Source organism: Brassica napus, chromosome A1 (assembly GCF_020379485.1).
Source record: "Brassica napus cultivar Da-Ae chromosome A1, Da-Ae, whole genome shotgun sequence".
Lineage (NCBI taxonomy): Eukaryota > Viridiplantae > Streptophyta > Magnoliopsida > Brassicales > Brassicaceae > Brassica > Brassica napus.
Window position 1 is genome coordinate 1,069,272 of NC_063434.1, and position 24,959 is coordinate 1,094,230.

General features: G+C 35.1%; 3 protein-coding genes and 1 long non-coding RNA gene across 5 annotated transcripts; 3 read left to right on the forward strand and 1 right to left on the reverse strand.

The window, feature by feature from the left end:
- The first annotated feature begins 9,397 nt into the window (after positions 1–9,397).
- Positions 9,398–10,215, forward strand: BNAA01G00960D. Its single transcript, XM_013873619.3, has one exon. The coding sequence runs from the start codon at positions 9,494–9,496 to the stop codon at positions 10,019–10,021; it is 528 nt and encodes a 175-aa protein (XP_013729073.2). The 5' UTR covers positions 9,398–9,493; the 3' UTR covers positions 10,022–10,215.
- A 1,976-nt stretch (positions 10,216–12,191) lies between these two features.
- LOC106431592 (cytoplasmic tRNA 2-thiolation protein 2) lies at positions 12,192–15,102 on the forward strand. Its single transcript, XM_013872709.3, has 8 exons — positions 12,192–12,328; positions 12,492–12,782; positions 13,286–13,634; positions 13,698–13,784; positions 14,066–14,187; positions 14,261–14,339; positions 14,410–14,786; positions 14,890–15,102. Exons 2-8 carry the CDS (start codon positions 12,499–12,501, stop codon positions 14,936–14,938), a joined length of 1,347 nt encoding a protein of 448 aa, XP_013728163.2. The 5' UTR covers positions 12,192–12,328; positions 12,492–12,498; the 3' UTR covers positions 14,939–15,102.
- On the reverse strand, positions 15,008–20,438 carry LOC106353611 (BEL1-like homeodomain protein 2). Of its 2 annotated transcripts, XM_048778169.1 has the most exons (6): positions 20,147–20,438; positions 19,906–20,065; positions 18,600–19,712; positions 17,370–17,761; positions 16,825–16,885; positions 15,008–15,723 (listed from the first exon to the last, which is right to left on the reverse strand). In XM_048778169.1, exons 3-6 carry the CDS (start codon positions 19,587–19,589, stop codon positions 15,163–15,165), a joined length of 2,004 nt encoding a protein of 667 aa, XP_048634126.1. In that variant the 5' UTR covers positions 19,590–19,712; positions 19,906–20,065; positions 20,147–20,438; the 3' UTR covers positions 15,008–15,162. The 2 variants fall into 2 exon arrangements, with proteins under 2 accessions (XP_048634126.1, XP_048634133.1); XM_048778176.1 differs by having other exon boundaries at positions 19,906–20,151.
- LOC125608208 lies at positions 16,221–17,263 on the forward strand. The gene is made up of 2 exons (XR_007339218.1): positions 16,221–16,573; positions 16,612–17,263. It is a non-coding gene; the product is annotated as an uncharacterized LOC125608208 (long non-coding RNA).
- Positions 20,439–24,959: the final 4,521 nt, after the last annotated feature.

A 24,959-nucleotide genomic window follows, 5' to 3' on the forward strand; every position in this document is an offset into this window, starting at 1 on the left:
GTTCATGTTAAACGAACTTATACCAAAGCTAGATAAAGTTGGTCCAACTAATCACAGCATCATGTGAACATCTAGTACATCGCAATTATCAATGGAATGTCGATCGCTTGCTTTGCTTTAATCACTAGATTACATCAATTTGTACATCTATGTTGTCGTTGTTGGATGGTGGTCGACTCTCTAAATTTTGATGACCCTTCAAAGGAACTTAATTCAATGTCGTTTTTCTTTACATATATAATAAGTATAACCAATTAACACAAACACACATGCAAAAACAGAAGTAGTATAGTCTAAATTAAGTAATGCAATGTAGTAAAAAATAAAAGCATACATTTTAATGAGATTTGTAATTATAATCTCCTTATAATCTTTGTGTTTATTCAGGTTTTGTCGTTTTTTATCGCTGGGAGGTGCATGCTCAACGGCGAGCGTGACCGTAATTTTGATTGGTGCTGGAGAGAAGCATTGTGATCGGTACAAGTTATCGGCGACAATGGCGTTCTTGTCTTCGTTTCTTTCCTTTGCTTCCACTTTCTTTAACTTTCGTCTTCTCCCTTCTCTATTTTCTAGTTAGTCAGATTTTGTTTCACCAGTTTATAGTTATTTCTCTTTTTATAGTTCAGAGAAACGTGATAAAATTGTATCTTTGTAGGAAAATAATATATTCGAATTGTTTCTCAGTGCATACATTATAGGATTCGTATTCTTAGATATCCTAAACTCGCACCAATTTTATAGTTGTACTAAAATATTTGATCGCGCTCACCTATATAATATAATCCGATTAGCTGAACTTTTATTACTATTTATTCAGAAAAAAACATAGGTCTAGTTAAAGCCCTACATTCTGTATTTGTTTAATTCAATTAGCAAATGTCATATCGGATGCCCCATTAGAACACTGTATTTATAGAAAACTGTTGTAGCATTTTAACTGTAACAGTTTTGACCTTGTTTCTTGTTATATACTAGTACATAGTTGGTAAAGCTTATTGCAGCATTGCACATGTGTCTACCGAAACTTTCTAAACTATATCTGCACCAAACTTATCAAAGAAAACTAATAGTGACATAAAACATAACAATTAAAAGCTAGGAAAGTAACTTTTTTAATGACAAAATAAAAGCTTATAATTTGCGTTATACGGCCAACTAATAGTGAGTAATCAGATTGTTTTTTATTAAAAAATAATCAGATTCTTAACAAGCAAGTTTTGTCAAACACCCAAGCTCAACGTGAGCCATTAGTAGGTCAAAATCTTTGTAATCAAATTGTTTACATATAGTTTTGTCCTTTTTTTGGTAAAATTTGGTACATATAGTTATTAGTTCCAAAAAGAAAATCATATTCAGATTTTAAAGTGAGACTCAATAATCATTTTCAATTAACAACATCAATTTAATATGATTAAACTATGATACCATCATACCATTAGATTACCCTGATCATGATGTTGAGAAAATGTATATTTCTCTTTCTAATACAATAGACGGGAGGGAGGCATATAGACCTGAACTATATCCTAAATCTTAAGTGTCTGACACAAATGCATCGGGTTTGCAAATATGTGGATCTGAATTTTAAAATATGCATTTATATTAGCATACATACAGATGAATCCAATTAATCAGAATATAAATTGTACAATTTCATTTTATTTGCTTATAGATGAGAACCGATTTTTTGTTATTAAAATGTTCAATTTTGTTAATTAAACCCACCTGCTTGTTCAAGTGCATGCACATACAGATTCACGTGATCCGTACGTTCCTATAGATTTTATAAGATACCCAAATCAATACATAAACAATTTTCTTAAAAAATTAACATCATATTAAATCAATCATTTTAGAAGTAAGTTTGACTGCAAAAAGCTAAGTTATAAACCTGTTTATGTAATATTTCAAATATTTTGTAAGTGATCAATCAAAGGAGAGGAACCCATTGGGGGGGGGGGGGGGGGGGGGGGGTTGGAATGAGAGTGTGTTTTAAAATGGCTTTTTAATAAGAAAGTAGTAATTAAAAAGACTAAAAATGAACAATTTTTTTTATATTACTCTAAATTTTACATATCAAAATTATTGTTATGCATATATAGAATGTTGGGAAAAATCAAGACCAAAACAATAATAGTCGATACTTCTATGACCCATTTAATATAAAGCGCCCATAACTAACTAAAAGATAAAGGGACCCAAGACAACCTTGCATGATGATGAAACTTTGATTCTAAATTTCTATGTAAGTTATAAGGTGGGAAGTTTCATCGTAATGAAGAGTGTGAGCTTTTTTCAATGTATCTAAACACACAAAACAAGACCCCAAAAATCAATATATTCCATATCGTATGAAACATATCTTTTAGCTTTAGAAAATAATTAAAAATTGATCATTTGGATATTTCAAGTACGTCAGATAATAAGAAACTCCAATAATTTTTGTTTAATTAGTATCGTAAATTATACAAGACGACATATAAATAAAAACAAGCAGGGACCGCCATGATCAGTGCTGATTGTTTTTAACTAATTCCTTATGATTAGTTATTCTGATGTGAGTACAAATCATTAGTAATCCAATAGAGTACTGGTGCACATGTTAAACGGGAGCTTTCACCTCTTCGACCCACACCAAAAGAGAGAAAAAAACAATCATATCTAAAAACAGAGTAAATGGAAGCCTAAAAAATATCTTCACGCAGCTTAAAAATTCACATAACTTTGCAAATGGAATAATCGACTGAAAATGTTTGAACTGTTATGGTGGGAAACAAAAACGAGTCATCTCAATTCAAACCTAACTGGTAACACCTAGAAGGCTTATATCTAATCAAATAGAATATGTTTCTTTATTGAGATATGTGTAATTTGGTAGTTTGATATACTGATGTAAAATAATATTGTAAGAAAAAAGTTTTGGAAGTCCAAGAAAGCATTCTTTTGCTGGTCAAAGAGGTGATAATTGATTCGATCTTCTCATTTTGTGGGGTGAGACCGCAAGAGGAGAGCATCCATGAAGCTTCATACAAAAGCATGGAGCATGTGACAGTTCTCTTTTTCCTCTACTTAACAAACCTTTCAAGTAATAAATCATTATTAAATTTCACAAGTGCATGTATATTTTAGATTATTTACAGCACAGAAAAGTTATTAATAGAAACAAACACACGTAATTACGACATAAGTATCTATAATATAGAACAAAGACATTATTGTGTACAAAGTATTAAAACACAAGTTATGAATGTATTACGACTAACAAGCATTGCTTCGACAGTCCAGCATCATCTTTTTCATCTGACTTGTATGTAATAATGTTTGAAAATTTATTTTTTATTTTAGATTTCTTCATTGATATACTGTAATAAAGCCATTTCCTAACAAGCAAGAAATGATACTATACATATTAGAATATCAAACGCATATTGAGCATAGTGTCCATAGTTTATATTAACTGAGAGAGTTTAGATGATTAGTTTCAGCCTGTAACGATCCATTATTAGGCCATAGTCAAATCGCTTATTTATTATTACAAAATTTAGAGCGGTCGTTTGACCCAAAAGAACATGAAAACAATAGTAGTATACTAGTATTAGCTAAACGCTTCATTTCTGGCTGGCATCGGTGTGATAGTTGACAATTAACCACCTATTGGCCGACGCATCATCCAAATTCCAATAAACAACCAAATAAAATTTGAATGATACACATAATTCTGAACCACATACACCGATTTCTATTTATTTTGACTTTGTTGTATTTGAAAAGATCATATCAGAAAGCATGAACAATAACGAGCGACGTTAACAGGCAGCAAGGGGCATAACGAGCTTTCGCCAACTCCATTAAGATTGTCCGACTATTGTGGGACCGATAACAATATGTGGCATCTCATGACTCATGAGTCGAAAGAAGACACGTTGGTATAAGTCATCCGGCCACGTCTACCACTGGACACTTCTTCTCTTGCTATTTTTACACTCCTTCGTTTATGCTCCGTGGACTCTTCAGCGTTTACGTAACTTGTTACATAATCTATAGTATACTTTATTACGCTCAATCAGTCTCATTTTTGCTAAATTGTAAATATTATTCCAAAGGAACAAAGGTTTGGTTACAATCAGATTGAACCAGATTCTGCTAACAAGCTGGTTTATTCGTAGATGCCGCAAAAAAGATAAAAAACATCTATGAAACACAAAAGTAACATCAAGCTTACCAATAATGGTTTTCTTGACATTCACAACACAATAGAACAAGCAAAGACAATGCAACTCAAATCCAAGCGCTTCTTGTTGCTTCAGAGAAGAGACAAGAGTAAAACTAAGAGGCAAAATGCACGAACTCTCACCCAGAGGTGGCTCCAAGAGGCTTCAACGGAGGCGACAGGCAACGGCTCCGGTACACCATAGGAGGAGGACGTCGAGCAAAGAAACCCAAAGCTAACTCGGTGATAGACCAAAGCACAAACCCGACGTTTCCTCGCAGGAGATGAAGAACTGATTCAGTCAAGCGCAGGCGGTATAATAAGCTCCCTCCGGCCACGCGACACAACAGAGCAGAGGAGACATCAAGTGTAAACACTCGGCTTCGCCGGAGCTAGGAAATCGAGGATGAAGTACAGAAGGAGATCGAGAATCTCCTCAACAACAGGTGAGGCAACAGGTTAGCGAGGTCACCATCTTAATCCGACGACACGGTTGCAGCGGGTTGTCCTCAGGACCCTGTGAACCGGAATCAGAAAGCAAGAAGAGAGACTTCGCAGAGTCACCTGTGAGACACCAGGCTATCTTTACTTGAAACTAGAAAAAGAGGTCCTCTGAATCGGTGAGCCTAAACACCGCCATCACTCCAAACGGAGGAAGAGAAGCTCTACAGAGCCTTGAGAGACAGACCACTAAAGGTCGTACGGGTACAAGCCAAACCGAAAAGGGGAGGAGGAGGCAGCGACGCTACACCATCCTTACCGGCGGGACGAGGTCAGATCTGACCCAGATCTGCTCCGATTGACGAGAAGGGCTGCAGTCGAAGGCTCCTTAGACTCCCCGACGGAACTACACCTCGTCAGCGCTCCAGAGGCTCCTATTTAGATTCACCGAGAATCGGCAAAAATCCAGAGACAACCGACAAAGAGGAGGAGTAAACGGAGAGGAGACTAAGGGGAAAGGCTTGGGTAACAGAACGGGACGGTGAGGGGTGGCGACCGGAGCAGGAGCATCCGGCCACCGAGATAGTTGAGTTGAGAAGAGCGGCGGCTAGGTTAAAAAAGGTTTCAGGGAGAGACCCTAGAGAGAATATTTTCTCTCTCTCTCTCTTGCGCCAAATTTGGTTTAAAACATAAATTTATAAAAACAATGTAACGTTATAAAGCAAAAAGAAAAACCTTATGATTCAGGATGAAGTTTACCACTACAAGAAAACACGCCGAATTCCGACGGAGGTTCCGACGGACTACAATGTTGTCGGACGTTTGTGACGGATTTCCGACGAAAACAAAAAATTTGAAGTCGTCGGAATTCCGTCGGCCATTTCCGACGAATTTCCGAGAAAAAATGGCTCGTCGGATTATTCCGACGACTTTTCGACGACATTCTGATAAAACATATAACCGTTGTAGTCGTCGGAAATTCGTCGGAATATACCGACGAACTTCCGACGACATTCCGATTGGCAGATATAACTGTTACCGTCGTCGGTATTCCGTCGGAATTTTCTGACGAATTTCCGACGAACCATGTTTCCGTCGGAAATCCCTCGCAAAATACCGACGACATAGCGACGACAAAGGGTTCCATTGAAGTTTGGAAATGTCCTCGGTAATTCGTCAGAATTTACCGACGACATTCCGACGAACTTGTCTAGTTCGTCGGAATGTCGTCGGTATATTCCGACGAATTACCGAGGACATGTGTTTCTAAAAAATTTCAAACATAAAAATCTATAAATTTAGATGCCAAAACTATGAAAATAACACATAATAAGTGTTTAGTATAATATTAGATCACAACCGTTCAAATATAACAACTCATTAAAATATTTATGTATGCACATCATTGTTTTCATAACATCTCATCTTAACACTCATATACTTATACAATCATATTCATCTGATCTTACACTACAAAAAATGTTGTTGTGTAAAATCGTGTTATAAAAACATTTTTATTGTTAAATCTTTATGCAAATACTATATATATTATCAAAGATTTGGATTTTGTATTTAGAAACTTGTAATCAACCCCTAAACACTAAGTCGTCGGAATTCGGTCAGAAAAGGTCGTCAGTATTCCGTTGAAATCTACTAACGGACACCAATTCCGTCGGAATTTCAATTTACCCGGGAAAACCAAACCGCGTGAAAATTTTCGCGAACCGCCAATTGGTATATATTTAATTATCCCGACGGAATACTGACGAACCTGTGTCCGTCGGAAACGTTAAATATAATTACCTTTCTTCTTCCTTCTTTGTTATTTCCGCCTCCGCCTCTCTCTCAATCCTCTCCGCGATTTCTCTCCCTTTCACGGCGATTCCGACCATTCTCGAGCTCCTATCACCGGCGAATCCTCTTCTCACCCTCATATCTCTTCCCCCAAACCCCAAATCATGAAGAATCATCCCAACCTTGTTTTATCTCATTTTTTAGGGTTTTGGAAGTTAGATCTCGGATTTTAGGTTGTTTGATTGAAAATTTTAGGATTGAATGGATAGTTTAGGATATATAAGTTAGGATTGTTGTTTGGATTGTTGTTTTAGTTTTTCTTGGAATTATTTTGTGTGTTTGTTAAAATTCAAAACGTTTTACTATTTTTAAAACGTTTTTTTGATTTTTAAAAACGTTTTTCAAGTTTCCAGTAATAAACTATGTATAATAAAATGTTTTTTAAAAATTTTAAAAATATTTAACAACATTTTTCTATATTTATAAAAAAATTATAATTTTGTATACATATATATATATATATATATAAATCATGTATAATAAAAATTTTTAAATTTTTTATAAGTTTCCAGTAATAACTATGTATAATAAAAGGTTTAATAGTTTTTTTTAAACGTTTATAAAACCTTTTGTAAATATATAAATGAAAACATTAAAAATAGAAATGATTTGAAAAGATTTTTGATGTATTAATTTTTTTTTAGGTCCGAGGATGTACCCCGCCCCGCAGCCCGTCTTCGACGTAGTTTGGTGAGCAGTTCCCGTGCATCGGGATCGTCTCACGAACAAAACTCGGTTCCCGCATATATTCCCGCTCCAAAAGAAGTTCAACGCCGAGATAATGCAGAAGCTAGATCGTTTGATGTCTTCGAGTTCTTAGTTTTTTTCTGCTTTTTAAAACTTTCTGAATGTTTTTTTTCTATTTCGGTTTGTATGAATTTTAAACTTTCTGAATGTTTTTTTTTCTATTTCGGTTTGTATGAATTTAAATTCTATAATATTATTAGTTTTAAATTTCAGATTTTATTTATTTATTAATTAATTTTTAATATAAAAAATATATAAAAATGCAAAATTAATTCGTATTTAAAATTGATATATTCCGACGAATTGAGGGCGTCGTACTATACCGATGAACGAAGTCGTCGGAAAATACCGACGGAGAATGTTCCTCGGAAAATTTCGACGAACCATAGTCCGTCGGTATTTTTCGAGGACTCGGTTCGTCGGTATAGTCCGAGGAACGTGCTCCGTCGGTATATAGTTTTTCCGATGAACTCTGGTCTCGTGTGTCCGCATCGGAATATCGTCGGAAGTTCGTCAGAATGACGTTTCTCGGTATTCGTCAGAAAGTCGTCGGAAGGTCTGACGAAATTCCGACGAATTTTTTTTTTCCGACGAAATTATACCGACGAACTGGTTCGTCAGAAATTCGTCAGGATCGGTCTATTCCGACGAATTTCTGACGATTTCGGCCATCAGAATCCTCCTGTTTTCTTGTAGTGTACGTCCAAGGACTTGAGACATTGAAGTTCAGTAGATCAAGACTAACTGAGCGGTGATTGTAATTATGATCGAACGGTTATATAATCATCTTATAAATTCGTATAGTTGTGTAAAGATACAATCCAATCACTATTTTACAAGCTTTACTGAATTGTAGATTCCGAGAGATACTAACAAAACCCGAGAACTATCTAATTTCCCAAAACCATGCTCGTCAATGCAACTTGTTATCACCTAACTCACATATAGAATATGTTCTCGGAAGTGTATATCTATATTTCGATCAAGAAAATCAGGTCATGTTTTTCTTACATTCACAATCAGATCATTTTAAAACAGCTACTTGATATATTCTCTTTAGTTTTCGTCGTTACATGAATTTGTTGTTTTTTTTCTCCCACCTTCCTTTTTTCGTTGAGTAAATGCCTCTACGTATAAATTAGAAAGGTAAAATAGTAGTCCTTACGCAACTTAATTGGTGAACCAAAACTGCAAACAGGTCTACTTGCAAGGAATATGTGAAACCATGGTCGCAAAAGAAAAATGCTTACTATATTTAGCTTAAGTCATGGCCACTTTGTTATATATATTCTTTATTATCAAACTACACTGTTTCAGTACGCTTCATTAACTACTTTGTTTTAGAACAGACCACCAATATATCATAAACAAAGCGTAAATGATCAAAACATTTAAATGTATATATTTAATAATATAAGTGAATCAAATAAAAACACACGATAAAAATTATAGGGAAGACACCACATGTTATATATCTTGAAGAATTTAAAGGATCCGACAGCTTATTCCCCAATCAAAATCACAGATTTAAAAGTGAAAAAGTTCATAATTATTCAGATGCAAAATGGTAATTAATATATATATTTAAATTTGTAACCTAGTCATAAAGGGCATCGATAAAAATGGACCATATTGTTTTATGTCGGGTATTTAATTTTAGATATTTCATCTTACTAAGTTAACCTACCATTCTACCCCACACGCATTTTTATCAATGTAGTAAACTGATAGTTTACCTATTCACAAAATAAGTGTGTTCTTCATAATACACTCGTAAACCCAGCTATTACACGCATATTTATTTTCTTCTAGACATCACATATTCACATATACTAGTCGGTACTCTACGCATTGTTAAAAATAATGTTACATGTACGTACGCGCGAAAACAGTTCTATTTAAAGCTTCAAAGGTAACTGAATCTATACAAGAAAGTCATAATAATTAAGTGCAGTCACTGACATGGTAATTATACGTAATAATAATCATAATAAAGTGGTAAAAAATATCTAAACAAGACAAAGCTGTCATCCTCTCCCCACCACTTATACAGCCTGTCATCACACTCCTACAAGACGACAAAATCCTACGTGGCATCAAATTTTTCTAACACACAAAACATAAACTCTCTCTATTTATAACACAACTCTTCGCTTTCTCTTACCGCATTATTATTCCCACTCCATTCACCGGAAAACGAGTCAGCTCAACTGAGTTACCAATAACCAAAAGAGATACGTAATGGGTATATGCAGTTCGACCGAGTCGACTCAAGTGGCCACGGCGAAGCTGATCTCGCAAGACGGGAGGATGATGGAGTTCACGAAACCCGTGAAAGTCGGATACGTTTTGCTGAAGAACCCCATGTGTTTTATCTGTAACTCGGACGATATGGAGTTCGACGAGGCCCTCTCCGCGATTAGCGCCGACGAAGAGCTTCAGCTAGGGCAGATATACTTCGCTCTTCCTCTTCGTTATCTTCGTCAGCCACTTCAAGCGGAGGAGATGGCCGCATTGGCCGCTAAAGCTAACTCTGCGTTCATGCGAAGTGGTGGTGGCGGTGGTGGAGGAAGCTGTCGCCGGAGACGTGTGGATCCTATTGTCGCCGGTGATAAATATCGCGTTAGAGTTGCCTCCTGTGATGATACGGTAGGGTCAGGCTTCGGAAGGAGGAAGGGGAGAAACGCTGACGGTGGTGGTGGTGGTAGCACTAGTAGTCGCCGGAGGAGGGAATGCTACGCGGCGGAGTTGAGCACGATAGAAGAGTGAATGGTGGTTCTGGAATTTGTTGATAGTTGTAATTATGCTGGGGGTAGTTTAGTCATTTAAGGAAAAACAATATGCAAATTTAGCAAATTAGGAAAGTTCTCTTATGAGATTTTAGTAGTTACTTAAGTAGTAGCATCTCTCATTGATTTGTGACATTTGTCGAACTCAATTCTTATTCCTACACTTTTCCTCTATCTCAAGAAGACTAAAATCTCCATGGTGGACATTTTTGGGTTAATCTAAAATCTAAATACTATTTATACTGGACATTTAGATTAACACAATTACATAAATCATAGTATTAGATTTCATCTTTCGAATATACAGATATATACTAACTAATACTTTTTCATTATATTTATATGAATAAGAAAAGAACATGTGACTTGTTCCAAAAATCTCGTAACGCTGTGTTGGATAGCAAGATAAACTAAAATTCAAGGTTATGCAAAATAGTCAAAATTCATACATTCATGCATACGTGATATTACATTCGTATGTATCTGGTTTATCTTTTCACGTTGACAAAAAAAAAGAGAGAAATGTGCTTTCACGTGTCTAAATCTTCAGTAATACTACAATTGTTCCTTTTAAGAAATTTCATGTCAATTTCTATCACGTTAAATTCATTATCATATAATACGACTTGTCTCTATAGTATATGTTAAAAATACAAAAAAAACTTGGATATATGTTTTCTGGAGCATCATTTTAAAATGGCTAGATACATTGGTAACAAAAAAAACGAACAGGAAACAGAGGTACATGATAAAGTTGGGACCATTTTATTTAAATTATTGTATGCTTACTTGATAGATGCAGACAGATAATTTTATGGATGACCTCGATATTCGATGCTTACTGCATAAGTTTTTGACATTGAATTCTCAGTAAGTTTGAAGATTTATCTGTTTTAGTACGAATCATAATCAATTTTATATGTTCTACAAACCCCCACCAGCTGTTTGGATGTGTATTGTTTCTTTTTAAGAAATAATCTAAGCTTTATGTGGTATTGTTTTCTTGTCTTTACCCCGTAAATTTAGCTTCTGTATGTTCATCATGTCTTGTTTTTTTTTCTTAAGATTCTTTGCCTTTGCCATTTCCCAAGGCCTATTTTTAGTTTTAAATTGTTGTACAGAGCATATACATCGATTCTAATCAATTATTTCAAATGTTGCATGTTACACACACACAAACTATTATATTCTGATTTTAGATCCGACATAACTGAAGCTGTAGATTTAATCGGTTGAATCAGCTATATGTCGATAGATTCTCCATGCATTAGTGTAAACATTAATTATTTGTTGATATTACATGTTGTAAAAATTAATATTATGTATCTTCGTATACTTTTACTAAAGTACGTTTATATCAATAATACTAACGAAGATAACATGGCAAAAGCCTTGATCAAAACGGATAGTAACGTAACTATAAACATGTACTCCTATACATTACGACGATCATTTTTACTGCTCATCATCGATTATATGCTTATCAGAAAAATATGTTTTAAAATACTAAAGTATTGATAAATGGTTTAATCTTTCTTCTATTACATACATACATATATGCATATGCATATATAAATTGATTGGATCCATTACACCACTCCATGAATCAATTTTCTTTCATCTTTCTTCCATTACATACATATTTGCATGCATTGCACTGGCCCAATTGAAAAGAGTAGGGATCTAACGAAATTTGTCGTCCACGAGACCTCGACACAATCATTTTACTTTGCTAATATCTCTACAAAAAACCATATAAAACCAAAACACAAAGAAGAAACTAGTAGTATAGTATCTATCTATTCCAGACATAAAGCTTGCTACCAAACGTCCATTATAAAAATCTGTATAATATCCCACATTTTCCAAAAGAAAACCTTTTCGTAATATAGTGCGTTTATCATTCTCTTATATGCACTCTTACTTATTTCCTTAAAATTTTCGTATTAACTCGCTAGTTCTCTTTATGCGTTTAATCCCACTAGTCAATAATCTAAAATAGTACTAATAATTTCAGTGGCAAAGACAGAGAACATCATCCCGGTATAGGAAGAAAAAAACGGCATGTAGTCGGATTTTACTGAACCAAAAGCATAAACCTGGGCCTTTAAAATATATCTGGGCTTCTATCCAATACAATACTTGGGCCTTTAAATATATTTGGGCCTTTTTACTCTCTCTCACAAGGTTTTAACTCTCGTCCCCTTCACCGTCGTCTTCTTCTTCTTCCTCTACTTGAGCTGCTGTATCTGAAGCATCGCGACGACTCTCTTCCCACCTGAAACTGGTAACCAATCAGAAATCTAGATTCTGTTTTTTTTAATTATATTTAGGATTCAATAGATGTGTTTGTTTCGATTTTGAATCTGAATAATCTGTAAATCTCTTAAGAAGCTCGTTAATGGCGGAAACTTGTTCTTCTCTCACACGTTGTTACTGTATTGTATTAGCTTCGATATGGCTTGTAACTCATCTGGCTGCGAGTCCGGTGGTTGCTATGGCCGTGAGAAGGAAAATGGATGCAAGGTGGTTGATGTTAAGGAGACTGTTAGGCTCTGCGTCAAGTGTAAATCCAACGAGCCTATGACGTTCGGTGATGGTGGCTCAGACGATGGGAGATTCTGCGCAGAATGTTTCAGGAGCAATGTCTATGGGAAGTTCCGTCTCGCTGTTACTTCACACGCCATGATCACTCCTTCCGATAACGTCCTTGTTGCCTTCTCCGGCGGTTCGTCTTCCAGGTTTTGCTCTCTTCCTTTCTCCAGAGCCGGCCCGGCCATGTAGACGGCCCGGCCATGTAGACCGCCCGGCCATCTAGACGGCCCGGCCATCTAGACGATTTAGTAAAAATTTCAATAATTTTTTAAATAAATTTGGTGGTTTTCTTATAATAAATTTGGGGGACTCTAGGCGGACAATGTTTCATCCGGCTTTGCTCAGGATCGGTCCTGCATTTCTCTATATGTTTGTTTTTGGTCATTTTTGACTGATGAACGTGTTCGGTCCGGTGTTGCTCTCTTCCTTTCTCCTCCAGGGCGGCCCTGAGATTTTGGGGCCGTAGACGATTTAGTAGAAATTTCAATAATTTTTTTTAATAAATTTGGGGGTTTATGTCTTTATTTAGAAAAAAAAAATGGGACCCTATGGCGAATGTTTCATCCGGCTTTGCCCAGGATCGGTCCTGTCTATGTTGGTTGTTTGATCATTTTTGTGTGATGAACGTGTTGATGATGTGTGTGTTTAGGGTTGCTCTTCAGTTCGTGCACGAGCTTCAAGTCAAGGCTTTGAAGAATTACGAGGCGAGTCGTGATAGGTCTTTACCTGTGTTTGGCGTTGGTGTTGCGTTTGTGGATGAGAGTGCTGCTTATCCTTCTCTTTCCGGTGGAATGAGTGATGCTATTGAGTTGGTTCGGTCCACTGTGTTGAGTCTGTCTCCGCCTGAAAAGGATCTTCATGTTGTTACTATCGAAAGTGTGTTTGGTTCGGAGTCTGTTGAAGCACGGGATAGGCTTGTGAAGCTGTTGGATTCTGTTAGTGATGAGACTGGAAAAGAAGATCTTTTGCTGCATCTGAAGATGTTGTCTTTGCAAAAGGTTTGTTTGGCTGTTACATTGTTTTTTTTTTGGGTCTATTTTTATCTAATGTTTATTTTATAGGTTGCCTCTGAGAATGGCTACAACAGATTAGTGGTGGGATCTTGCACGTCGAGACTCGCTTCCCATGTTCTTACGGCCACTGTCAAGGTGTGTTCCTTACTTTGCCCTGATTGAAATCATATTTTCTCTGTTTTTTTTTCTTCTTCTATAGATTGCATTGTAGAGTGAGCTTTACATTCTTGAAAGTGAATACAATGGTTACATCAAAGAATGTAGATATTTAGGTTCTAGCCGACTACATCTGTAAAACTTGTATCTTTGTTTATATTTTAGTATACATCGTTTTATATTTTATCTTCGTTTAGACATTTCATGTAGGCTACATTCTATTGAAATTGTGATTTTGGATTGTCTTTTTGTTGGGACAGGGACGAGGCTATTCACTATCAGCAGATATTCAGCATGTTGATGCGAGGTGGAAGGTTCCCATTGTGCTTCCACTTCGAGATTGTGTTTGGCAGGAAATAACTAGACTCTGCCATTTGGATGGGTTCGTGTACTTTAACTGATTTTGTCCATATTAACTGTTTTGAATGACGTCTAACACATTGTGGGCAGGACAGTCTAAAGACTGTGGAGTTAGCTCGTCATCCACAATCCGGGATCAATGACTTGGTGTCTTCATTTGTCGCTCTCTTGCAGGTGCAAATCAATTTCTTGGATTCTTTTAGCCCATTGTTATGAACATATACTTAGTTATGTGTTTGCGCAGGAAGAGAATCCTTCACGGGAGTGCACAATTGTACGGACAGCTGCAAAGCTTACACCGTTTTACTTCAATAAAATTCCTGAAACGGACGACTCTTGTGTTCCCATGGCCACTCAGAGGCGTCTGAAGAAGTTCAACCTCAAATACGACGGTTCCATGACTACAGAAGCATTCTGCCCTATCTGCAATGGCCCGCTAAATGGATCAGACTCATCTGAAGATGAGTCTGATGCCCTTTATGCTGCTTGCTGTTCAAGTTGCCGGTTTCAGATACTTCCACAAGAGCCATCATCTCTTGACCATTTCGGATCCTTACTACCACATCACATGATCTCCCAAGTGAAGCATCATCAAAAGTTTGACAGCCAAACATATCTGAGGTGAGCTCCTAATTAGTCACACGTCATTGCTTGAGCCTCTTCTTGAAACCTTTGTTAAACACTATTTTAATGTTGTTGTTTTCCAATTTTTTTTCTTTTTCAGGGAGAAGATAAAAGACTGTTTGCTCTTGGACGATGAAGAGGCTGTCTGAATCTCCAGATGTTTGTGTTCTTTCAGATATCATCTACTAGGCTTGCTTCAAGGCAGAGAGAAACTTAAGAGTTTTGTAATGTTTCTTATATATGATCATCTCACGATCTCAATTACATTATGCTATCATATTGTTTTCTTCTTGTTTAATAGAGTTTGTATCAATCGGAGTAACAAAAGAAAAACCATATAACTAATCAAATAAATGGAGTAACAAAAAGCTAATTAAAACCCACCAAAATCTCTAACGCAGAAAGAGGCGTTCTTATCAGGGATATTGCCAGCATGGCGTAGACCAAGCGTGAGTGACACGTCACCAGTAGGGTTTATAGTACCAAACCTTATAACATTATTATCACCATCCATGTCAGCATCAGCAAATCCACCAACACCTTGCTGGCACGTTGCAATCGCAGAAAACGCGGTTGAGCCACCGTAGCTAGAGACTACTGCGGCGGCGTTGGAGTGGGAGGAGGATGAAGGGTCGTTTTCGTAAGCATTGATATCGGCAGCTGATCTTAGACGGTGGTGGCCTGCGTCTGGTGGGGTTGCTGCTGATTGTGCAGCTGTCGTTGGAGTTTGTGATGTGGTCCGAACGGCAGTGAAGTTGCTTTCATTGTTGTTGGGTTTTGTGCTCTTGTCGTTGCTGCTGTTGTTTTTTGTTTCTTGATCTTCTTGTTCGTTTTCTTCTAATCTTTCTTCTCTTTCTTTTGATTCTTGTTGATACATTTCTTCCACCATTGGTTTCCATAATCGAACCCTAGCATTTATGAACCAGTTTGATACCTGATCAATGAAAAAGACAAAAAACGTTTACCAAGTTAATAATTACTACTATAATAATGTCGAAACAAATTGTGTGGGCTCTTTTTTTATTTGTCATTTGGTTATTTAATGAATGCAAGAAATTGAGGGTTTCTTCGGGATAATTGAAAGCTGCAAATTTTTGATGTACTTGAGAGAAATGGTCCCTTTTGAGTCTTTAATGTCGATCGCTTTCTCTTTCATATCATGCACATAAACATACGCTCTCTCTCTTCTATGTTTGTATTACTATTTTGTAATAATAATAAAAACGAATCCCAAGAAAAGTTACTAGTGAGTGGAAGGCAAAACACATGGTGTTCCTCTGTCATATCTAACCAAACAAAGGAAAGAAACAAAAGATTTATCTCAAGTTAGTTACAAGTTACTTAGCCTACTCGGGAAATAAGTTAGGTTTATCAATCTTTCTCCTGGGATGTTAACTCATTGTAAGAACTACCTGTTGTTTGTAATAAACATATGTTTATGAAAATGGCCAAATTCTACATGTTGTGTGTAAAATGTTAACCTAGTTCTTTTTTTTGGGTTATGCATCGTGATTTTTTTTTTGTTTTTTGCTTAACGGCTTGCATCGTGAAGTTTGTTTGTAAACAGAAATCATAACTAGAACCCAAAATGTTAGGATCGTATTTTAATTAGAAGAAAAAAATATACTACTATTTTATTTTTATCAAATATCTTACAAAATACAAACGCAAACGAGACTATTCTATATGTTTTCGCTTATAATTTTCAAACAAATGTTTGATATCCATGTACTAAGAGAACTAGTACATGTGCAGCTATTTCTAGGTGAAAGAAAATAGAACTAGTTCTAAGAGTCTAAGACATGTTACTACTTACTACAAGGTAACTCGTTAAGAGTCCAGACTCTGATCACTATCATCAGTATTCAGTTGTATATCCATCAAAAAGTATCCATGATATCGACTAACACTAAGATACTCGACAAACACAACTTGGGTTAAACATCGCCAAGTATTTATTTTTATTTATTTTGTTAGTGCCTATATAGTAGATATATGTTATATATATTTCCTATATTATATTTTATAGACTGACCTGGTTTCTGGATAATCCAGTCTGACGAGCCAAGAGGTGCTTATCTGCATCGCTTGGATACCTGAGAAAGAGACCAGAAAACGACATCACGCTATCTTTGCCCTAAATTCAATCTAATTTTTTCTTTTCTTTATATTTTCTCTATAAACAATACAATCAAGTATATGCAAGAAAAAGTACAGACTTTCTCCTTCTTTTTGCCAACAAGGGCGTGAGAATCTAAGAGACAAAAGAAAAGCTGATGATTACATTAGCATAGATCCAGTTGTTTTCCTTCTTTTAACTTAGATTTCTTTTTCTGTTTTGTTTTACTCATAAAGCAAATTCCAGAGAGGTGAAAAAGTACAAAAACACTAGTCTTTTGCTTTATTTCCATTTTTTAGATTACTCTCAGTAACAATAAAATAGCAAAATTCCACAGACATAAAACTAAAGAAAACAGTAATGATATAACAAGAATTTTAATACTTTTGCTCAGCTTCTTTTAACGTAATTGATTTATAAGGAATAATGAAGAAGTATTAAAAATAAAGATTTTGACTTACGGGTGGAGGAAATGCTCGAAGAGCCAAGCTCTAAGGATATTAACGGAACGTTCAGGCAAACCGCGTTGTGGCCGCCAGGCTTCTTGCTCCATCATCCCCATTTGATGAAACGCACGTTGCTGACGCAGACTCTGTTCTAGCAAACGCAACCGTGGGGTATCGCCTTTAGTTAAACCGGAAGAAGATAATCCGGCCGCATCTTTCTCCCCAAGAAGTTCACAGCTCTGTCTAAGCTGAGCTGCCACGGCATCTTTAAGGCATCGAAAATGCCTGGACATAGCCTTTTGAGCTAAAGCGGTGTACGGTATCGCTGCGCCATGGCCCATCACTATGTCGAAAGAGTTCACAACCATCTGCATTTGCTCGCAGTAATGGTTGTACCGTCTATCCACCTGCCAACAAAATAAAACTATACATTATACAATTCATACATATATTAAATATTTACTTTTTCTTTTAATCAATGTTACTGCTAACCTGTGTGCTTATATATTCACGTGATTAATAAACTTGTAGAGACTTTCTCATGGGGACGTATACTTGTGTACAAGTTTCATGGAATCAAAATACGTATAGTTAACAAATGTCACATTAATTATGTTCAAATGAGACGGTAAGAAAACTTAAATAACCAGAGAATATAGTCTAGAGTTTTTGTTTTCGTATCAATAGTACGTTTTATCGTATCTTCGAACATAAAATAAAGTAACTTCTTTAGTGAAAAAATAAGACAAACTAATAAGTCAACTAAAAATAGAATAATTCAACTATAGGTAAATTATTAAGTAACGTCAAGGGGATAGCTTTAGGACGTAGGAGGGAGTAGCAGCGTACATGGAGAAGGAAACGCCAGTTTAATGAATCGAAATGATTTTTCTTGATGAATCGACTCCACCAAACGCTAAGCATATCAAAATATTCCTCAAAAAAACGTTTTAATACGATCCCGTCATAGTAATAAAATCATTAAAAATTAAATTTTAATATAAATGCTGGTATGATTGCGTAGCCAGACTAACAAAACGATGAAACTATGACCAATTCTAATAGATTAATGGAGACAAAACAAATATCGATCAATCCAGATCGTATCATGTTTCTTGTCTTTTTGTAATAACTTATTGGATTAATGGTGTATTTGACTAAAACAAATGGAATTTCATGTTTTCTACGTAAAATGTGTGAATATCACTAAAAGACCAAGTCAAGAGATTGAAACCAAAGGAGTACCTCTTCGAGCATGGTGAGTAGCTTCACTTTCCTTCTTTGATGCTCAATCCTATCAGAGGCAGATAAAGGAGGATGTTCCTTACTTGCTCCTGCCGACGATGGAGAGCCGCCAGCGCCACCACTACTGCTACCGTCGCCACCGCTAGTATTAGGGTTTGAATTGTTCTTAGGTTTGTTTTTCTTAGAAAATCCTCTTCCAACGCTACAAAACTCCTCCAACAACTCTTGAGCTGCCTTGGTGTACCTCGAGTTTCTCAAGACATTGATTGCTCCTATGGAAGAAGATGAAGAAGCCGCCGCTGGAGACGATAGGAAGTGGTTTGATACTTCATTGTATTGATGATGAGAAGATAAGTTGCTTCCATAGTAAAATTTTCTATACTCTTCAGCTTTTACTGCTGCCTCTAAAGACGACGAGAGAGATAAGGACAAGCCTTGTCCACCGCTGTTTTCCACGTGGACGGTCCCGATATCGGTTTGGGTGTTGTGATGATGATCGGAGGAAGACTGCCACGTCAGCTGTTGGTGAGGAAGCTGATGCATAGACATAGTATTAGGGTAGCCCTGATGATGAGATGGATTTGGTAGTAACATGTGAAGAGTTGAAGAACCGTGGTGGCTCCTTGTTGACGGTGGTTGTTGCGGTAAGAATAGCTGCATGCCGGCGGCTGAATTCATGGCCGGAATATTATGATGTTGCTGCTCAAGTAACTGTCTATTTGACCGGAAAGATTGGGAGTGGTCAAAGTCTCCTCCTCCTCCTCCACCACCACCGCTGCTTCTCTGGAAATTAAACATTTCTGATAACATTCCGGCAGGTTCGTAGACAGGAATTCCACTTCTGGCGACTGAGGATTCCTCGTCCATCTCTAGTAACCTTTGATGTTCTTGCTTCTCCGGAGTTAGATTAGGAGAATCTGATCGGTTGAATCCATTAGAGAAGCTGAAAAATCCTCCCTGGTGTTGTTGATGATGGTAATCTTGGGACATAGAAATATTGCAAAGAGACTTCAAGAGAACTGTAGTAGGCTTTTACCTATTCCCATATGAATCTTTCAATCTTCTTCTTCATGATATATAATATAAATATATATCTCCTTCCTACCTCGGATCCTGTAATGATTCAGACAAAGAATTTGAAACATAACTAAGAAAGAGTGAGATGGTCAAATAGGTAGTATGCTGTTTTAACAAAAAAATCTATATACACATATCATCTGATGAACAAAATAACACATACAAAGATATATATACATGTATGTATCAGATGTAAGAGAGAGAGAGATAGCAGAGAAGAAGAGAATACCTTTGGAGTTTGCTGCACAGAAAAGAGAGAGAGAGAGAGAAAGAAGATACAAATTGAACTTAGGTATCGTTTTCTCTAGCTCTCTCTCTTTCTCTGGCTTTCTCTTTCTGGACTCTCCTTTTCTTGTTTTCTTTGTTACTATGAGTTTGCTCAGGAATTCCTTAAATTAAAATAAAACTGATTAGTCTCTCACAAAGCAAAAGGAAGAGAAGAAAATATATGATAGAGAGAGAAGTCACACTCTTCTATGTGCCTCCCTTTTTAGCCTACCAATCTTCTTCATCAGTTTTCTTACGTACAGTATTTTACTATTTAATAGTTTTTAATGTAATAATCCATTAATGTAATCATTATATTTATATATTCTCTGAAAAAAATAAACATATCTTCAGTTTTCTCTTTATCCGATGAAATATTTTATTTTCTTAACATATAAAATAGTACGATATATCTTTTTTTTTATCATCTAATAATTATATTAAGAAGAACAAGAACAAGATCATTACAAAGCCAGAAGTACGATATATCTTTTATTCACGGAAATGTCGGCTGCCATCAACAAATTAAAGATCTTAATTTGGGAAACAAATTTAAAAAGTAGTGAAGGAAATTAAAAGGAAAAAAGTGAGTACAAGGTCATATCTCAATGATGACTGATAAGAGCCACCACCATAAATATTAAATAATATATAGACAGATATATTTAAGATACAGCCATATTTATTTCCCATTATACTTTCATCTGTCATATTCTAATTACGCTGGATTAACTCGCAGATAGGGGTGTTTTTTCCCAATAATAATAACTCGCAGATAGGGTTAGTTAGGTCCATTCAAAATGAGTTCTCTTGGTGCGTTACATTTAAGGGTGTTCAATCTGGATATCGGTTCGGTTTCGGTTCGGTTTTTTTCGGTTTTCGGTATTTCGGTTAGTAAAATATAACTACCATTCTAAATCCATATTTACTTCGGTTCGGTTCGGTTTATATACCGTCGGTTTTCGGTTTATTCGGTTTTATACCAAAAAACATAATTATTTTGTTTGAGATCATATTATATGAATTTTAGAGTCATATTGTCAACACAGTCATTTATTAAAAATATATTACATGTTCAAATAAATGAACAAAAAAGTAAAAATGCTTATACCATCAAATAAAATAATCAAATCTATAACTAAAATCAAAGGTTGAAATTTTGAAAATAAAAATATGAAACAAAACAGAAACATGAATGAAAATTTTTTCTACTCTTCCATATTTAGTGTTCATTAAAGTCATGCTTTTTCAATTGAAAATTTTCCATTAATTATTGTCTATCAAATTTATAATCTTCATATTAATATAGTGAAACTAAAATAAATCAAAAAGATCAAAAAGACTTAGAAAATAAGATGTCTGAATTGCGATGTATTATTATTTAGTTATAGTTCAAGTGTTTTACAAATTAAGATTTTTTATTACTATAAAATTATGGTAATAGTTATTAACACAAATTTAACTTATGTAACAAATAGATTTTCATGTATTATTATAAAATAGATACATATTTACATGTTTTTACTTTTAATCGGTTTTGTTCGGTTTATTCGGTTTAATCGGTTATATATCAAACCATATCCAAATCCTACGGTTTTTATAAAATTATATCCATTCGGTTTATATGGTATATACCAAAACCAAACCATATTGTCTATTTCGGTTCGGTTCGGTTCGGTACGGTTCGGTTTTACCATATTGAACAGCCCTAGTTACATTTTCACTCATATTTCATTACCCTATAAATCATTCTTAACCCCAATAAAAACGATGTTAAAACCCCCCCAATAAAAACGATGTAAAAAACCAACATTAAAGATAAATCCAAATATCATTTAAATGTAATAGAGTAAGCTTATACAGCCATATCAAATTAACTTTTCCTACAACCGAAGACAAATGAGTGTGTCATAATTAATCAACTGATTCTAAGCTCTAACAACAATGTAGTCATCTAACTAACAACTACAATCGACTTTTTTCCATTGAACTGATAACTTAGATACGTATCAATTAGCGCTTTTTAATAATGATCACATAATATCGCACGTACACAGGGTCAATTGTTTATAGATATAGAATTTGCAAAAACTATCACGACCAAAATTATAGTAACCATGCAAGAAAATGCTAAAGTTACCATTTACCACTTCTATGTATTCAACTTTTTTTACCATCGATCTTGAAAGCATAAGTATTTTGCTACTTGAGGTTGGAGTACGATGTAAGTAGGAAAGCATGGAGAACAATGTAATGAAACTCCGACTACATTTTTTGACATTAAATAAACAATGAAAAATAATGAAATATGGAATTTCAGACGCACCTTACGTGTTGTTTGGCAGGTGTGAGAGGTTGGAGGACGAATCAGATGTCAAGTTGCTCAACAATGCTAATTAGGTTTATGTGAGGGGATAATTTATAAATTGAGATTTAAGTGCTCACAATGCTAACTAGAATTTAGTGAAAATCAGAAAATGCGCTATAAAGGAGAAATGTACATTTGATGGATTGGTGTAGCGATTAATAAATTATAAATAGATCATGTCCATTGGAGATAAGGATTTAAACGACCGAAAACAATATGAAAATTTGAAGTGAGCACTAATGAGGGATTCCTGAGACTGGTATGTGTGAACGAGAGCTCCACAGCGTATACATCATGTGTTAAGTGATAAAACTAAAAAAATTGATTCTCAAACTTGTAACAATATAATGTAGCTTCCTTCAAATCTTTTGACTTTTGTAACAATATAGTTATATGGATACTGGGAGTTATTTCTTAAACGGGAGACTTATTTCGAATCACGCATGTCTTACTAAGAAAATAACATTACCAAATCTGAATTGTCGTGCATATCCCACATACGGGTAGAGAAATATTTGATATCGAAATGAAGGCTATAAAGTCCATAATGGGATAAATAATTAATGCAAATGACGAAATCTATCATGTCAAGATCATATCAGCACGCAAATACTGGTTAACTTTTAGTCAGTAATTTTCTTTTAATAATCCCAAGTGGCTTTTCCTCGGTAACACAATCTATATATACACACTCATTGTATAATAATTAGTCTAAGGTTAAAATTATCGGTTACTCCATAATTATATCAAGAAAAATTATTGATATTAACATTTATTAAGTAATAATAAAATATAAAAAAATATCTTCCTTGTAATGGGATAATATTAAAAGGAAAAACAAAGAAAGATACGTACGTAAAATTTGCATAAGATATGTTCATGATTTTATTTCTAGTTTTACTAACGAATTCTTTTATTTTTAAGTTTCCACTACAAACCTGGAATGACAATTGACAGCTTCTTCTCTCCTACCGATATATCTTTCTCTTTTTAATTCGATTTTTATTTTCCGTTTTGAAATAAAAAAATGGTTCGCTTAAAAAATAAAATTGATCGGGTGAATCTCTCACATGAATCCCACCCTCCGTTCACACGTACGCACAACCATCCTTTACGTGCCGAACCTTCCTTTTTCGCACTTGTTGAGATGATCTTCTTTACGCATTTATACTCTTTACCCACCGAAGCCAACTTGTAATGGCTCCTATTGCTCTGTTTTATAATATCTTCAATGGTGCCAAGTTCTCTAACCTTCAATTTTTTTTTATTATTTTCTTCCATATTTATACATGTTTCTCCCTTCTCCACCTCACATAAAACATTCATCATAATCTCGGTTTTTTTTCTCTCGAATTCTTAGTATCTTACGCGTCTTTTACTCTTATACAAGAAACAAAAAATCAGACTTGTTTATTACTGAAACTCACAACTTGGTCATATAAACCCTTGTTACAAAATATTTAACAAAATACGTTACTTTAAAGTATTTTGTTACATATTCATATGTCTAATGCAATAGATTTCATATCGTACATAAAATAAAAAATTGTGTTTTCATTTAAAGCCTTTTCTCCAAAAAAAAAAAAAAAAAATCGGGGTTTCATGGGTACAAAAATTGGTTCCATATTGTTCATCGATCAGCACATGAGTACAACAACGTTTTGTTATAACTGGTTCTCAAATAAAATGTATTAGCTTAACTAGTAAATAATAATCCGGCTTTGTTTGTGTACATGTTTAGTGCCTAATCTAATGACTAATTAAGCATCGACCCTTGATATGATTAGATGGTGTGCTTCCAAATAATTAGAAATAAAGCCATGATCACTTCTTTGTCTAAAGGACAAATATAAATAAGTTTCTTAGCTAAAAGCTTTTACAACGACTCATAAAATAGGCTCATATAGCCTCATAGGTTTGAATTACTGTCTTGTCAACATATCATTTGATTTCACATCCACCAATCGTCGTCATATGAATTGCTATTCCTTGTGAGTTTATGAGTTGCCCGTGTGGTGCTACAATATTTGTATTGAATACAATCGTATAAATTTGGCGGCGAGGCTCCGTCGAAGATGTTAAGAACAACACTCAAATTTTATGATTTGTTTAAATTACAAAATTTATTGTATCGTCCCGTTAGTATCTGCTATTTTTGTGTGATCAACTATTTTTTCAAGTAAAATTATTTTCTTTCGTTTTTTGTGTTTTATTTTTTAATGGGAATCAAAATTGTCATGATTGCGGATGGATATGACAAAAAGAGGAGGCTAGATGACAAATGTGTTCATTAGAAGACGTGATTATACAAATACAATAAAGTCTTGCAAAAATGCGAAAACACGATGATTTTGTTTGTTTTTCTTGTAAATTCGTCTATTTTTTACTGGTTTATGCAAAGGAGAATCGCTTTCAGGAAACTTAAAAATACGATGTTAAATTGTTAAAATAGATAAGAAGGAGACATTGTGTTTCAAAAAAAAAAAGATAAGAAGGAGACAAATAAATTTGATTTTTATGATGGGAGTGTGAGACCACAGAGAGAGTAGTGAAAATGGCAGCGATGGTCCCTTCTTATTCCTTTGTCCTTTTGGTGTCTAATTGTTCCTTTCATCTTTATTTTTATTTTAGCTTATCTTATCTTCTCT